Source organism: Ambystoma mexicanum, chromosome 2p (genome assembly GCF_040938575.1).
Source record: "Ambystoma mexicanum isolate Mex_15411 chromosome 2p, UKY_AmexF1_1, whole genome shotgun sequence".
Taxonomy (NCBI): domain Eukaryota; kingdom Metazoa; phylum Chordata; class Amphibia; order Caudata; family Ambystomatidae; genus Ambystoma; species Ambystoma mexicanum.
Window position 1 is genome coordinate 1,129,859,770 of NC_090923.1, and position 16,775 is coordinate 1,129,876,544.

Here is a 16,775-nt window from a genome sequence, read left to right on the forward strand (position 1 = left end):
TATTTTGAAAAACAATATTTCTGCATGTTTTCTCTTTATCCTCTCCTTTGCCACCGCCGAACCTTCTGTTTATGGCGTTAGTGAAAATATACACAAATGAACCCAACCTGCGTTCAATGGTTATTGGAACACACACATGCGTGTCCGGAGTGTGACATGTTGCTCTGCCAGCAGCATCAACATTTTGGGCTGCAAGAGGCTAGAATAAGGTCCCAAAGGTAGGGAAAGAGTAAGAGATCAGCAGTGAGTATGGCTACACACTGGCGTGAGGCTGTCAATAGCTGGGGCTCGATGATTTGCTGGCTCCGGGTGTGGGGCTGCTCTGGTATGGCACAACTTGGAACACCTGTGAGTAGACGATACTGCGTGATGCCCCTCCAGCCCCAACCCCTCCTGCCGCCACAGCATTCGGCCAGAGCAGCGATGTTCGATAGCACAGTTCCATCGAGCACTGTCTGCTCTGCAGTTGACACTTGCCATCACTGCCAGGTGCCTGCCCTGCAAACGTTGTGCAACTCCAAGAGGAATCCATTTATGAAAGCGGGGAGTAGTCGGAAGATAATCTGTTCTTGGGTATGTGGAGAGGTATCGGACCAGGGAAGGGATTATCATTTGTGCCATTTAACATCAATAACACGTTTCCTTTGAACAAGTTATCAATTTCCGAATAAATGCACATGGTGGGAATTTACTGTACAAGATCCTCAAAATGAATACTAACACATGATGATTTTTACTAGCCTCTTCTGGAAAAATAGTTAGCTTCACTTCCCCCCTCCCCCCTCCTCTCGCTGCACATGTCTGTCCTGTTGGTCTATTGTCTACCTACGGATCGCTCATACTTTTAGAATATATGTGCAGGTGTCTATTCTGTCCGTCCAGCCATCTCATCTGTCTATCCTCCCATACATTACTCATCGGTCTCATGCAAGTGTGTATATGTTCAGTTAGTAAGGAATTTAAAATTGAATGTAACTTGTAAGGCAACTGTGCCTTAGATTTGTCTTTAAGGCGAATATGTTTGTTAAAAGAACTAGTAAAATTGGGGCTCTACAACCAAATTAAACATGTAAGAAGGTAGTAAGTTGTTTTCTTATGGCTGGCCAGGATGCCTCGGACTGCTTAACCTGAATTTCATTAGTATGTAAAATGACCAATCAGTAGGGTGTGGCCATGTTAGAATGGCAAAATCATTGGGTTGCTATGAGGACGTGATCTTGTCTGTTATCCCTTTCTATCTCGGCTATGGTCCGCAATGCCTGTGCCTGGGGGTGGGGTAGGTGCAAAACGCAGTGGGGGGCTAGTGACAGCAAATCCAAGTAGTGTGATGGGAGGTGCAGCATGTCGGGGCTGCAAACAGTTGGAAAAAAATTCATACAACAGCACAAAACGTGAACAGGGAAGAGATGAGGAGAGGCCACCACATAAATCCGTGTCCATGGGTAAGTTGCTGGTCTGGGTAAATCGAGCGACCTAGATGTCTTGAACCATAGGGGAGCATGTCGGATTTAAACCTGTATCTGGATAACACCTAAATGGGGTCCTTTACGAACCCGTATGTTTCTTTTTTTTAATGTATTTTTAAAACGTGGGGAGGTTTAGTGTAAAGTCTTGTTCAGGACACCAGGTGCAATCCCTTTTTATTGTGAACACTATCAGCAGCTCCCCCACCACCTCAAGTGCTGATCTCCTCTGTCCATTGCCCTCTCTGTTTACAGGCAGGGTTTGTGAAGCACATTGATCCAAAAAACAGGTTAGAGTAAACGCAGCAACAATGCACTTCGTCATGACTCGCACTGAGCCACCCACACTCGGCTCAGCCGATGTGCCTCAGACCTCATTTGCAACACTGCCTGTTATCCCTCCATTGGCATGCATAACGGCGCTAACACCTACTATAGCCCCCCCCACCCAGTAATAAATCATACATTGCCCATACATAATGAGATGAGACTGAGACCTTTTCTGATTTGGAAAAACATTTAAAAAATTTGGGAAAAACACATGTTCGCTTTCTTGGCGTCATCCTAAAAGGCGGTCCTAGCCCTGCTCAGGCCACAAGTATGCCTGGCCCAAAAACCATGCTTTCCCGGGTGGCTCTGCCAATCCTGTGTTACGTAGTCCCATTCCAAACTGGTGAGCCCTTCTCACTTCTGTTTCCGCTCTTGCGAGAACGGCCCGGCACCCGACTGCCAATTCAGTCACTCCCATATTATTCCAATGGAGCGAACAAGGCCACTGCATCAAACCGTCCCTAGTGATGACAGCTCCCGTCTCACCCCATCCTTGCTTATGCTGCCAGCGGTTATAGCTCGCGGCATGACTGCAGAGTGCCTCCTTCTCTAGGACCGCCCTTGTAACTCTGCCTGCGACAGAAAAACAGAATTAGAAATATTGCTACAATCACCTAGGAAAAATTAGACGTGGTTAACTGTCAAACCACGTCAAACGTGCACAAATTTGAAGAAACAAAATCGGCTCGGTCATTAAACCGTAGCTAACATTATTCCTCTACTAATCTCTGGAACTATAGTTTGGGCGGGAGGGTGGCTGCTGATGCCTGGGCTGGAGGAGTGGCCTGGCCCTCTTAGCCCATGCTATTCAAGTGCCTCTCCAGGTCGGGCAGTTTCCGGCCAGACCATAGGGTACACGCACTTCCGCCCCCCTCAGTGAGAGGAGGCGAGTCCACGTAGGGGGTGTCCGGAGGGGCGGCCTGCTATGCCAGCTGCCCCTCTAGCGCCTGCTGCGTAGAATGGTTTATCTGCTGGCACAGAGCTCTATCGTTGCCCCTCAGCCAGGACCAGGCCTGGCCCATTGGACAAAGCCAAACCGACGGGAGAGGCGCACAGGACCAAAGAAGCAGAGTGGTGACCCCTGCTGAGGTCCATGATGAGAGCCACGAAAGCCCTGTTTATAAAGTGAGGCAAAGTAAAATGTAAATCCAAGATGCTAAAGGACCAATGTTTCTTGGCCAAACATGCAAAGCTGTGCATGGATGCATAAATAGATTAACAAATGCGACAACCACCTCTGGCTACCAGCCAACGGTTCTCCCCTGCTGGTCGTACCAGAGACCTGAAGACAAACACAGGATGGCACTATCCCATAATTCCCGACTGAACCACCCCCCCGGCCCTAAAACCAAGCTCTGCATAAATAGTTTGGGTGGTTAGACATTAGCATTGATAAAAGGCAGATTCTTCTCTGTTTTGGGAGCACACGGTACAGCATCCCTCACCTGATGGCAATCTTGACCAATTCCTTAGTAAAGAGGTGGCTGCAACAGCGTGCAGCCTTGTTTAAACGCACACAGAGCTGCCACCAGCCAGTGAGTTGGGAAAACGTGCAGGGCAGAGCATCTTGCTCGAGCTAAGGTAACTTTGAGGCACCCTGATCTGGGAGACCTATGGACTCCAGGGCACATTACTCAGTTACATTTCAGTGGGATTGATTAACCAGTAGGGCAAGGAAAACGTCCTTGTGCTTCGAGGGTCGCAGCATACGACTTCCTAACGGTAACCTGGCATGGGCCGTCATGTGCTTTTCGTACAGTGTAATGGCCAGATTGTTTGTCTTTTAAGAGGTTTATAGTGTTAGATACTGGGATTACTCACATTGCCTTTTTTCCACCGCTTCACAGATCCAGCACTAGGGACAATATTACAGTGTCGGGAAAGCAGCGCCGTAAGCTTCTAAAGAAGATTAAGCACATGGAGAAGGAAAAGGCATCCATGGATGGTGAGTAAGTAGAGCGAGGAGCAACATATTCTTTGTTGATTTCTGGCACTGAGAATCTGAGCACATGGGCAGTAGCGCTATATCAAGTGGGAAAGCTATCTGGGTTTGAGGGGCAACACCGAAATAAGAGGTGAAAACAGCAACGAGAGCCTTTTACTTTTCTTCATTAATAATTGACTTGTTCTTCCTTCCCTACTTTGGCCTTTCACATTCCCCTTTTAGATAAGTGCATTTCCATCTTTTAGACTGCAAGGCATTCTATGTTGCCATTGGATCTCCCAACTCTCGGCTGATAAGATCGCTAAGCAAGTGGGGCTAAATGGTCTCAAGAAGACCAGGCAAGCTGACCTCTGGGAGCAAGACAGAGCCACCCTCGCAGTGTTTCAGACAATGAGTGTTTGACTGTGACAGAATGCTATTGTGAGGGCAGAATAGCCTGAACATTTGTGATTTTTCAGTGTCGAATGATACAGGTAGATGCGGTCTGCTAATCACATTCTTCCCTTTTTTAAGGTTACATGATGAGAAGCATAGTGCAAACATTTTACTGCTAAACTTATCTACTGCACCTCTCGGCATCTGTCTTGTTTGGCAACGTGGCATTTACAAAGCGAAATGGGTGTTCCAGGTTATCAAAATTATGTTTAAGCAGGAGCTCAAGGCAGCTTCTGGGTATCCATCATTACCCAATGTCCAGGAGCTAACATTGAGGAAACAAGAAGCTAGTTCATAGTGTTCCGCCAATCGCTAAACTTATAATTTGGTCTATTGGGGACCACTTCGGTGGTGACGGTGCGTGGTAAAAATACACTTTTTTTTATTTTTTTTAAAACATTATTTATGATCTCTTATGCTTTAAATGTCTTTTAGATTTGTCCTAATGTTCATAGATTGTCCTAAAAGCACATTGTTAAATCAACACAGATGTGTTTGTTTGGCGTCAGTTGGTATGAGAAGCCAAAAGTAGCACCTGGCAGCTGTGAGTGTCCAGCTAAGCAGGAGCCAAATAGCTACCAGCTTCCCTCAATTTCGAACACCACGTTCATTTAAAAAAAAAAAAAATAACGGATGGAGCTGAAGGCTCAAGCAGCCTGGTGTCAGACGGGTCTAAAATAGTGTTTCCAGAATCTTGTTAAACATACAACTTTAAATATAAAATGGAAACCAGAAACCGTGTCTGGTTATTACATGGTCTCTCGGAATTCTTTACTGGCCAAAACCTTTTGGTGTCACCTTGATTGCTACTGACTTTCCTTTCGGTCCTCCTGTGTGTTTGGGGCCCCCTGTGTGTTCGGAGCCTAAAATGGACCATTTGTGCTTGGGCCTACCTAAAGCCTTAGCCTCCCTTGGGAAAGGCTTGTCACTCTTCAAAAAGACAGGAACTGTGCCCAGTGGGCTACTGCTTCAAAGGACAGGTTTTTGTCAGGCTAGAGAAAATGCCATGCCAATAGGGTGGTAATTTAGATACTCTTGGATATTGGCAGGCTGGAGAAGAGGTCAGAGTTGGAGTAACCAGGATAGCAGGCCATTGAAGGTTCCCACCATCTTGGATTCTCCCTGAGCTCTGAAACGTCCCTTGCCCTCTACAGTGGTTTATCACAAAATGTGGGTTTTAGGGAGGATTCATTCCAGACATGGTCTTGATCACGAATCCCAAGAAGAGAAGGAGTATTAAGGAGATCAGAATGATGTCAAAGGCAGTGGACAGGTAGAGGGGAATTGGGATGGATGATAAATTGGCATAGGCAATAAGTTGGAGACATTCATGAGAGCAGTTTCCGTGGAGTGACTGGAGCGGAAACCTGCTTCTAGGAGGTCCCAAAGGTTGTGGATTTCTAAGAAATTTTTCAGACTGTTGAACGCAACCCTTTTTAATAGTGTGGAAGGATAGCAACAGGGTGAAGTTGGCCAGTAGGTTCAGGTCAGCCCCTTGCTTTTTCAGCAGAGGGATGACACTGGCCATTTTATAAAATACAGGCTAAGCAAGCCGAGTTGAAGGACCGGTTGAAGAGTTCAGCGAGGTGAGAGGCCACTAATGGGGCGCAATAGGCTTGACTGGCTGAGGAGCAAGAGGGTCTGATGGGGCAAACGAGGTAGCCCTCATCAGTAGAGCGAGGACTTCAATATTAGTGTGTGAGGAACATCAGGAAAGGCAGTTTCATTTTGGACATTTTTGCAGTGCAGTATTCAGTGAGTGAAGTTTATAGTCGAATGTTTAGGAGAAGTGAGTTTAGGGTGCCCTGTAGCCTGCAAGGATTGTTAAAAGTGAGTCAATGAGGGTGCAGTAGAATCCATTTTTGCTCTATCAAGAGTGGACTTGGAAAGAGTTCAGGGTAGAGTTGCAGGTCTTCATGCGAGTGGGTACACCCTCATTTGCGCAGCAGCCGAAGCATGTTTGTGCAGTGACATAAACAAAGGTGATGGCTGGAAGGAAGGTTTAGAATGATTCTTAACCTCTGGCTCTGACCAAGCCTGATTTGCATATGGTCTTGCCCCTTCTGTAATGGCTTGGCAGTCTAAGAACAATGGTCTGCAGGGTTACCAAGGGCAATGCCAGCGGTTCAAATTCATTCTAAACCTTCCAACCATCATCTTTGTTTGTGCAGGGACCGAATATGAATGAAGTGTCCCATGGTTAACTATGGTGAGAGTTGGTGGTGAGAGTTAGCAGTGGGAAGTGTGCTGAGAATGAGTTATAATAGGGTTTCAAAGCTTGAGAAGGCAGTGTTGGAACAAGCATATGTTGGGAAGTGGCATCAGGTGTGAAGGAGAGTGAGAACTGAAGGCACGGCGAAAGCTAAGAATGGCAGATGGTAATCTCCTTTTAGTAATGGGTGAGGCAAGTGGTAAGGGGAGGTCAGGAGGTGGTGATGGAAACAATGGAGTGATCAGATTGGTGTGACGGTAGTATTGGTGGCTGAGAGGTTTATCGTAGATGCCTGTATGTCATGCCAGAGTAAGAAATGGCTACATTGGCTGAACCAAAATGCCAGTCTTGCCATGTAGTAACACTTATCATGCTTGCTTTATAACGGATTCTCATAAAAAATGCTGTATGAACGGGCAGGACCCCCACACTCTCTGCCAAATCAGCTCCTCGTTGGCTGGCACTGCTCAAACGCACGCACACACATTCGCTCTCTTTAATTTGCACCATTCACATGTGAACCCAGCCACCCATACATCATTCACTTGCTCATGCACCCACAAATTACAGAACACACAACACACCCTTGCATGCACGCCATACATACAAACATACATCGTAAACATGCAACATCCTCGCACTTGCACACACTTACAAAAATATGTTTTTCTTACCCGCTGTCCCTGAATCTGTCCTCTGGCTCCAGCCTCCACCACGTTGACATGAGCTTGGAAGCAGGTTCCTGTAATGTGAGGTGGAGCCGGAGCGCCTAGATCCTGTGCCGCAACCAGAACATTTCTTCCTGAAGTCGGATTGCAAGTGCTCCAATTTCAGAAAGATGTGCTTTCGTTCAAAGCTTCACGGGACCCATCCAACACCACCCCTGTCTCCCCCCCCCCCCCCCCCCCCCTGCATTCACCCACTGCGGACTGAAAACTCCAGGTATAACCATACAATGCAAGAGACTCTGAAGCAGATGCCAAGATTGAACACTTGACAGAAGGCTAGAAGGGAGTTCATCCAATGTTGAAAACTGTCTATTTAAGGTGGTGAGACTACCCCTCTGTTGAATCGTCTTTGTACTACTGAAGGGTTGCGCCTAGGACTTTGTTGGGCGTACAGTGTGCTCCAAAGTCCTCTTCCATAGAGACGAAGACCAAGACCTCCAAGAAAAGGACATGCCTTTTCCCTCAACCATCCCAGAGAGACATTTGGGGTGACCTTCTGGCGGGACAAGGCAAGACTACTAGTACCCAGGTACCTGCTCCGTGGATGTGGCAGACCTTGCAAGTGCTTTCTACAAGCATTCCTGACTGGGAACAAAGGTTTCACCTTTCCACTGGAGACCACGACAGTGGTCCCCAGGCAACCAGAAGTCCAAAACTGGCTCTAGGCACTGTTTGCTCACTTCGATCTGGTTTCATTTTGGCTCCATTGTTTCTGGTAACTTTTCAAGATCTTTCTTGCAACCAGAGCTACTTTTGACACCTGCTGCATCGCATTGTTGTGCCTCTTAAGACACTGCCTGACTGTTATTCACCTGATTCGACAGATCCCCGCTGCATGGCAGCGCCACATTCATGGACCATGTCACGCTCACTCGACTGTCTCGATGTGCGTGCTCCTTTGGGGACAACTGACTCAAAACGCTGACTCGGACCATCTAAAACACCTAGTCTGTCAACCTTGTTGCGACCCAAGAACAAGCATTAAAGGTATTCTAGTTGATTTTGCCACCCTTAAAGTGCTCTACTGACCCCATTTAAAGAAATCGTTAGAACACTTGACATTGCTGCTGAAATTGCCTGTGCTCCCCTGTCTTCAAACCAGATTGCCCCCTTTCATTTCAGAGTCTGTGTATTCTGCATCTTTTCTTAGATAGGTGGGTTATAGTGTTTTTGATTAGTGCGTTTGTGTTTTTTTGTTTTAATGATCCTAGTTTTATAGAACCCTGGTTGGACAGTCTTTTATGTTGGTGCCACATTAATACTTGTCGGGTGTTTCCTGTTTCATCATTGTTTTGGTGATCACTGCTGGTTTAGTAATAGTTTTGGGCTGAGTAGGAATTTTATTTACTACTCATCCCTGCAGAGCAGTGTTCCTTTCATCATAGTGGCGGGTACGAAGAGCCCAGAGAGAGTGCTAAAAGCGAGAGGTGACAATGCCAGTGAATAGGTGGTAAACCAAGGGGATGAGTGATCACAGGGCAGAAGAATAGAGAAACACCAAGTGAGCAGCCTGAAGGTTCTCCAAGGCAAAAGTGCAGAGCATATTGCCCAAGAGAAAGAGCCAAGGAGTAGTTCATGCTAAACATTTAATGCTGTTAGCCGACGAAGCTGCCGAGTGAGTCCGAGGCATCGCTGGAACCGGAGAGCCGTCGGGACGCCCGTCGGACAAGAAAGCAAGCCCCTGGGAGAACCGAAGGATGCCGATTAAGCTGGTGAGCCCATAGAGGGAAGTTGGGATGCTAGGGCGCTTCATGGCATGTAGCATGAACCTGAACAGGAGAGCTGGGATGTCGAGCTATTTGAGAGAATCAAAGGCAGATGAAAACTGGTTAAGGACCTGTATAAGCAAATATCAAATCCTGGGAACTGTTTAGCATTGGTCTGTTTATTGATAGAAGGCCCTGGCAGGAGAGTATACCAAGCAGAAGGATTGCGTGTCTGGGACCCTGACCCAATTGTGTTGATACACATCATTGAAAGCATAACTGGAGAGTGTACCAGACTGACCGCCTCACTCTCGAACTTGGAGTGTGTAGATGGAATCCAGGGGATGGTAGTCAATTCCTCCCTCCCACCCCTCAGCACTGGAATTGTGATGTAGTGTGACCCAGGGAATCATTTCCCTTTGGTGCGTTCAAGAAGCTAATGGAAGTGATGCTGCTTCTTGGCCTTGTGACTATCTGGGGAATCTCAAGGGGGAAGAATCATACCCTTTAAAGATTGTGAACTGTGAGAAGCTGGGAAAGCTCAAGGGAAGAGTCAAACTGAACCACGCCCCCTCGGGATTGTGAATTGTAGAAAGCTGGGAAAGGTCCAGGGAAGATCCATACCCTATACCTGAAGAAACTCTGGGGGAAGGGAAGCCCCCCTTCCACTGAGAGTTGTGGAACTTTGTTTTCAGCACCTTTCTTTGGAAATTTTTGTTGAAGGAGAGCTGTGATTCTGACACCATTTAGTTTTTAGGCTGGGAACCCCCTCTTCGTTGGGGTGAGCCAGGACTTTCTCCAAAGCCCCCACTGCCCTCCCCACACCCCTTTTTACTTTGGTTAATAAGTCTTTATAAACCACCAAGACACCCCTGTGCCCGCATCTTACTCCTGGTTCCTCTTTGCTTATGTCTTCGCTCTTCCTCTCCTCTGCTAATCTGTCTGCATTGTCACCTGGTTATCCTCTGATTTCGGGGCCCAATCCCTGCCCGCCCAGCCACATACCAGCACTGCCTCCTGGCAACCCTTGCCCTTGGGACTGTATCTGCTACTCTACAGTCCCCTTCCAGCACTTAGCAGACACCCATTGTATACATTTTATCCTTGCACTTACTATCTGCTGGCCGCACTACTTGTTGTTGTTTCTATCATATGTTCAGCACTTTCCACTCCTCCCCTGCACTTGCACGTTCTCATGTCACTGGGCCTAATAAGATCGTTGTTTTGTCCTCCCTCGTTTCCCTTCCCTTGGCTCGTCGCGCTCTGAAACACTTGTGTATGGGCACGATACAAATAAAATGGGTCCTATCATACAGGTGGCACTAGCAAGCAAAAATAATTCTGAATTGTATGGTGTGGTTTTTTCTACCACTCTAGGAATATCATGCCAAACGGGAGAGAACAAAAAAAGGGTGCCATGATGGTGGAAGGTTTTTTCTAAACAAACATTTGTCTGGGGTTTAAAGTTACCAGCATGGGTTCCTCAAGACTGGTCCGACTCTTTGGCAGCCTTGACTGAGCAATTAGGCCTCATTTTTGGCAGATGGTTTAACACTGTTATTGGGTACAGATCGCTTCCAAAGGAGACCAAGTAAAAGATTATCCGCACAGTATGTATCTATGCACACACGTATTTGAGGGCTTGAACTCCCATTTACTATTACCTTCTGTAATGCAAATAACTATTATGACAAAAGGTACAGCACCCCCACTTTTAGGAAGAGTACAATTGTATCTAAAAAGATACTGTAGCAATGATAAAATGCAGAGAAAAGATAATCGGATCTTTATAAGATTATATGGCAAACCAACAAAATCACCAATATCGGCATGAAAAGTCCAGCCCAAGTCCCTGAGCAATTGTTCAGCAAAAGTAAGCAAAACCGTTTAGGAGGGTTTTAGTTCTTGCACAGATCTTCATGCAGCCCACAATAGGACAAAGGAGACCAGCGCGTTGTGGTGAGCATTTACCTGCATGTTTCCACTTTCCAGAGTAAAAGGGGGCGCAGACCTCACTGCAGTTTATGTCCAGGTTTTACAACCAAAGACATTGCAAGGGATGGCTCTGGTCAGGACCTTGCAGGTTATGCGTTTTTTCTTGCTTTGTGGGGAGCAGTAAAAAAAAGGTATGCTAGCTTGACCAGGAGACCTCTGTGAGGACAACCAGCAAACCCAGATAAGTGGACAAAGTTGGGGAAAACCACTTGCACTGTTGGTGGCAGTGATGAATACAGGAGCCCTGGGTGCAGAGGTCAGTTGTGGGGACAGTATTGAGGCTTGCTAGTGACTGTTACTGTTTCAGAACTTCGTCACAGATGGAGCCTGTAGCTGGAGTTCAGGATTCAAATGAAGGACGTCCTCTGCAGGGGTCCAAAGATGTTGGAGAAGGGCAAATGGTGCAACTAGCAGTGAGTAGTCTGCTAGTAATAAAAGGGGAACACAGGACTTCAGCTCTAGTGCGCAAATGCGACCTGGAGGCTATGACACTCGGTAGAGCCACAGAGGTGTCACTCGAGGATGTCAGACGGCACATGTAGCCACAAGTTCAGTGTCCACATTAAAGATGGCGGGTGTGGGGAGAATCCCCTCTTAGGATAAGCAGGCTTTCTGGACTGAGCGTGTTTTGCAGCTCTACAAGGGAGCGTGCCACGCAAAGTGCATGGCACATACGTTCGCCCCACTGGCTCGTGGGAGGGAGACGCCCGAGGTAAACTTTCCATACTCAAGAGGCAAAGCTTGGCGATTTCAGTTTCAGCGGCTACCAGCATCCTTCAGTGTCTTCCTGGTGTTTGGGATTCTTGTTTGAGTGGTTGACGGAAGATCAGCTCCAAGATGTCCCCAGATATACAAAATGCAGGGTTTGAGGTGAACTTGGCAAACTCGTTCAGGACATGCACCATTCTAACTGAGTGGTTATCCAATCCTGAATAACTAGCTCAGAGGCCCTTGTGATATCAGCCAAATGAGGATATGTATTCAGTATCTTGACCTTAAACCAGTACTCATCCGTTCCAAACATAAACACAGCTGGCCATCTCAGGCTCTGGATAGAGCGCGCGAAGAGGCATGACCGTTTCCTACTTTGAGGAGTGGGAAGATGGCCAACAAAGTCCGTGGTCTGCAGAGACTGGACTTAAACAGGGATAGGCATTTGGCTATTGTAAGGCATTTGGCTATTGTAAGGCATTTGGCTATTGTAATGTATTTGCTGTACATATGCTGTAAAAATAGGTGCACAGGAGTTCACTAGTAGGATATATAAAGTTAGATTGCCACCAAGCTGTCTAGGGCACAGTAACAATTAAGAAACACATTTTATAAGAAAATAAATCGTGGTGGGGTGGTTGGCAGAGTCCCCCTGTACTAGTGTCTGCAGTGTGATGAATCCAGTGGCGTCATCTCAGATTAACTGGCGGTGACCACCTCCCCATGTGGCATGGGGACGGCAGCCAAAACCTGATCATGAGAGCGGCTCACATGGTAAGAGACAACATCCAGGGGGATATTTTGACTCCATTGACCAAGACGCGGTTTACACCGGCTTCCTAGGAGGCAGAACCTCTGATACCCAAATTATTATTTGCATTTTGTTATTCTAGACCCACTTCCACCTGTGGCTCAAACGCCCACAAGATCATGCGTCGCTAATGTGCCTTGATGTGGAATGCACAAGAAAAACCATCTAGGAGTGAAGTCCTCAGACAATTATGGACTCCACTCCCATTACCATCTTGTACTGAGACGAGGCGAACCAGGGAGTTTCTGCAAACTTCATAATACTGACAAGTTCTTGAAGTTTAACATGCAGACTAGTGCAGGAGGAGACGTTGCTGCCCACGAGCAACATCAGAGCTGCTGGGAACAACCAGTGAGTCTACCCGAAGCAGCTTGAGACCCCGGCGCGCCATCAAGTGTATGAATACCGCAATATTGCAGGTGCAGAAAATGCAAAGGTTGTTTAAATGCAGTCAAGGCAAACTAGCAATTCGGCAGGCAAGACAAAGTATAAACTCCATACTCCATAATACTGACAAGTGCTTGTAGTTGAATATGAATAAATGCAGACTAATTGTTTTCCCAAACCGGCAATGAGCGGGACATTAAAGCCGGCAACCGCACTGTCAAGTCAAGCTGTGCAGGAGGAGATGTTGCCGCCCGTGCTGGGGCTCAGGAATGCGAGGTACAACAACTGGTGTAATGGAGGGAACCACTGGGAGAAGAGAAGTACTAGTGCAAGCACAAGAAGGGCCTTGGAGCCACTGGCAGCCGCACCGGAGCTCCTGGATTTTGGGATGCTCTATGAAACGCCATTCCGTCCTGGACCGAGCAGGAGAGTTGGCGTGTGCCTGAGGAGCGGCAAAGGATGTAGCGGGAACGTCTGCACACTCAGGTCTGGAAGTGGGTGGAGTCTCCCCGCGGAGGCCCGAGCAACATCGGAGATGCTGGGAACAACCGGTGAGTCTGCCCAGAGCATCTGGGATCCCGGGGTGTTTGGACAAGTGCGCCATCTAGTGTGTGAATGCCACAATATTGCTGACACAGTGCACAAAGGTTGTTAAAATGCAATCAAAGCAAACTAGCAATTAATCGCCCAATAAGGAGGACAGCCAGCCACCACCCGGTTCCGTAAATTGCGTGGAGAGTTTGCAGCGGAGTGAATGGGGAAATCCTAATAAAGGTGAGGTTCCTGAGGCAGAAGGCAAGTCAACCACTGGAACACAAGATCCGACTACCAAAGATGCCGGCAGACCCTTCCAGTAATGGCAAAGAGACCACTGCTGTCCTGACCCGGTTTTCCAAATCGACAGACGAGCTCCGAAGAGGACGACAACTTCCCTTTGGCTGGTGGGACCAACTAGCCAGAAGACGAGCCCAAAACGAGCCATCCCACAACATGCGGTTACTTTCAAGGGCTGCAAACCACCAATACCAGGGGACCTCCGACTCAATTGTATGACGATTCCTGGCAGGGGAGTATTATAGATGGTCTACCAAGTGTTAGAAATACTACAGAAATGCTGTGGCAGTATCCATTTGTTTAAACAAGACTAGTGAAGATGCAAAGGAACTATTTGCTAAAGAGACATGTGTCCAGTTGGTTTAAGAATCCAGGGGAAGGGGAACAACCTCTGGATCTGAGGGTCTTTACTTGGAGACCGTTTTTGTTGGAGTCCTCCTTTTTGTTTGATTTTGAACACTTTTGGGCCAACATTTCCTTGTCCGACTAGGACATTTTGGACACAAGGACGGCTTTTCTTTAACAACTGACATCCTGACACAGACAAACTCTTAGTTTTAGTTTTCTAGGTAGGGCAGTCTCTCTTTAGAATAGGGCTTTAGAGGTATTATCCATCCCCCTTTTGTTTAATAAAATATCTGATTTTGAGGATAAGATAATGTCTGTCTCATTTCTGATCCCTCACAGAAGGTAGTACAGCTACTTTGAATTAAGTAAGGGGGCAGTGAGCCGTTTACTGGCAACCTTGCGGACTAGCCAGTACTTGTCCAAGAAGTGAGCTATAGTCGCAAGTGAGATGGAAAAGGCACCTCACCTGCCAAAAAAGGGTAAAGGAAAAGAAACCAAGAGATTCCACACATATGCTGGTAGCTCAGGATTGAGGCTAAAACGAATATTTTTCCTAATGTTAACAATTTCTGATCTTGGCGTAGTGGCACTGACCAGCAGAACAGAAATTTACGGAACTGAATGCTGGAAAAGTAAGTAAGCAATAATTCATATAGGACCAAAAATTGAAAGGTTGGTCTCTGACCGTGAAAGAATACTGACAGATGTCAGACAGATCGTCAAGACTGGTGGAGAGCAGAGCACCTTACCTCTAGGAACCTTTTGAAACCAAGGTTAGGACTGGAGCCATACTAAAAATCTAACTTGCATACTCAAAATAATTTATACTTTTATCACTTAGTATGTCGTTTTTCAAAAAGTTACCCAACCCAAGCCAGACTCCTGGTTCTTTTAATCCACAACATTCAAGTCCGCCTCTAATTGTGTGAAGAGGTATCCCACCATTACTTGATGAATGCTCTATTTTGTTGGCATACCAAACTGAGCTTGATTTCCCACAACTGCACTAGTTGTCTGCACAGATCCTGCAGTGCTCTCATACTTTACAAAGGCTATTTGCAGAGGCTAGAAAACTACAGGATTCTGCTCTTTTAACGTTCATCTCCTTCTATTATGTCCTTTTTTTAAAAACTTGACATACATGATCAGTACAGTACCCCTGGCCTCCTAGTCCCTTTTGGCCCAGTGGCTTTAACATCATTGCATTTTTTTCAGAACCATTTGAGTTCCCTCTAGGCCTGAATTCACTTGCTACAACAGAGTATTCCATTACCTCCAACTTATCGCAGTCTATCTTCCCTGATACGTGCAGAATACTGACACGTAAACGACATCTAACATTCTATCAAGGCTGAACCAGGATCTTTATTTGCAGATTGAAACTAGCCGCGTACTGCTATAACTCTTCAGGCCTTACCTAGGCAGAGAGTATTTGGAGTTTCAGTCCCTTAGTTATCCTTTGTACCACATGCAATCTGGTCTCCATTCTAACTGACCAGTACTCTGATATACTTTCTTCTTTTCTTGCCATAATAGGCACATTTCTTATGAAGCGGGCTCCAGTGATGACCTCCACGCCCTTTTGTCTTTGGTAAGCCTATTTTTGTCTGCCTCAAAGAAGCCCCCACCTCCTCTCCAGAGCTTGGCTGTAATAAGTCTCCTTTTAGAGAGTTTGTCGCTTGTGTGGTTTCTAAATCTTTTCATCCGTGCCTCATTTTTGTAAGAAGCCAGCCCCACAGATAAGGGGCGGATCGGTCCCTTTTACTGGCAAAAAATAGTCAAATAAACAAATGGAGAGTAAGAATACTACGAACAAAAAAAATAGGAAACTGACACATAGGAGCTTGACCCCCTGATGTTGTCCACACAGATCCATGGGTATGTTTGGACCAGTAGTAGACCTAGTGCCACAGGGGGAAACGCTACTATTACTGCGTGATCGGAAGAGCTAAAAGTGTATCTGCGCAAGGACATTTCAAGATACGGCCAATGGAAGATCTAAACATGAACCCACCAGTGTGATACTCGGACGCATATGACTACTCGCCCAGCCCGTCGGCAGGATATACCCTTGACCAAGGACTCGGTCAAGACCACACCGTGAACACGTACCCCGCACCATATTACAGCCAAGACCCATACGAGAGTGGAATGCCAGAGCATGCGGACAACCAATACTACACTCACGAGAGGTACAGCAAAGAATATGTCAGGCTCATCAGTGACACCTCAGAGGACAGCACGGCACCGAAGGTCGCCATCCAAATTGGCGGTCAAACAACCAGTTTGTCGTGGACACCGGGGCAACAGTTAATGTTGTTCACGAAAATCTCCACCACGACATAGCAGACGCCTACCCATTATGTCAATCCCAGGCTCGCATATTGCAGGGGGGCGGGTCGTATTGGATGTTGAAGTTATCCAGGGCCTCCCGCCAGGCGCACAGATCCTGTGCTCCGTATCCTGTTAAGAATTAACCATCGAAGAACTCCAATCCCTGTTTCCAAAGTTATCTGAAGGAGTGAGCATGCTAAAGGACACAGTGATATCCCTCCACATCGACCCAAAAGTCAACCCAGTACCTCAACACTCTTGCAGGGTTGGATTCCACATGCCAGCCCAAGTCACGCACAAACTGCAACTACTCCTGGACAACGACATCCTCTCTCTCACTCGCTTTTCCAACTGGACCTGATTCAAGGGTACTACCAGCTGGTAAGTGACCCCGCCTCCAGACCAATCGCCACTTTTGCAACGCATCAGAGGTTGTTCCGCTACAAGCGGCTCAACTTTGGGATATCCTCTGCTGCAGAATGCAACATCATACACAAAGCGGGACTCCCCACTCAACGGACTGAAGTGCGCCTTCA

General features: G+C 46.9%; 1 protein-coding gene across 1 annotated transcript in view; it reads left to right on the forward strand.

Moving 5' to 3' along the window:
• Positions 1–16,775, forward strand: part of C2PH11orf98 (chromosome 2p C11orf98 homolog) — a 34,281-nt gene that overhangs the window by 5,736 nt on the left and 11,770 nt on the right. The window contains exon 3 of the mRNA XM_069645182.1: positions 3,641–3,738. Coding sequence (XP_069501283.1) covers positions 3,641–3,738 — 98 coding nt within the window. The remainder of the gene's footprint in view (positions 1–3,640; positions 3,739–16,775) is intronic.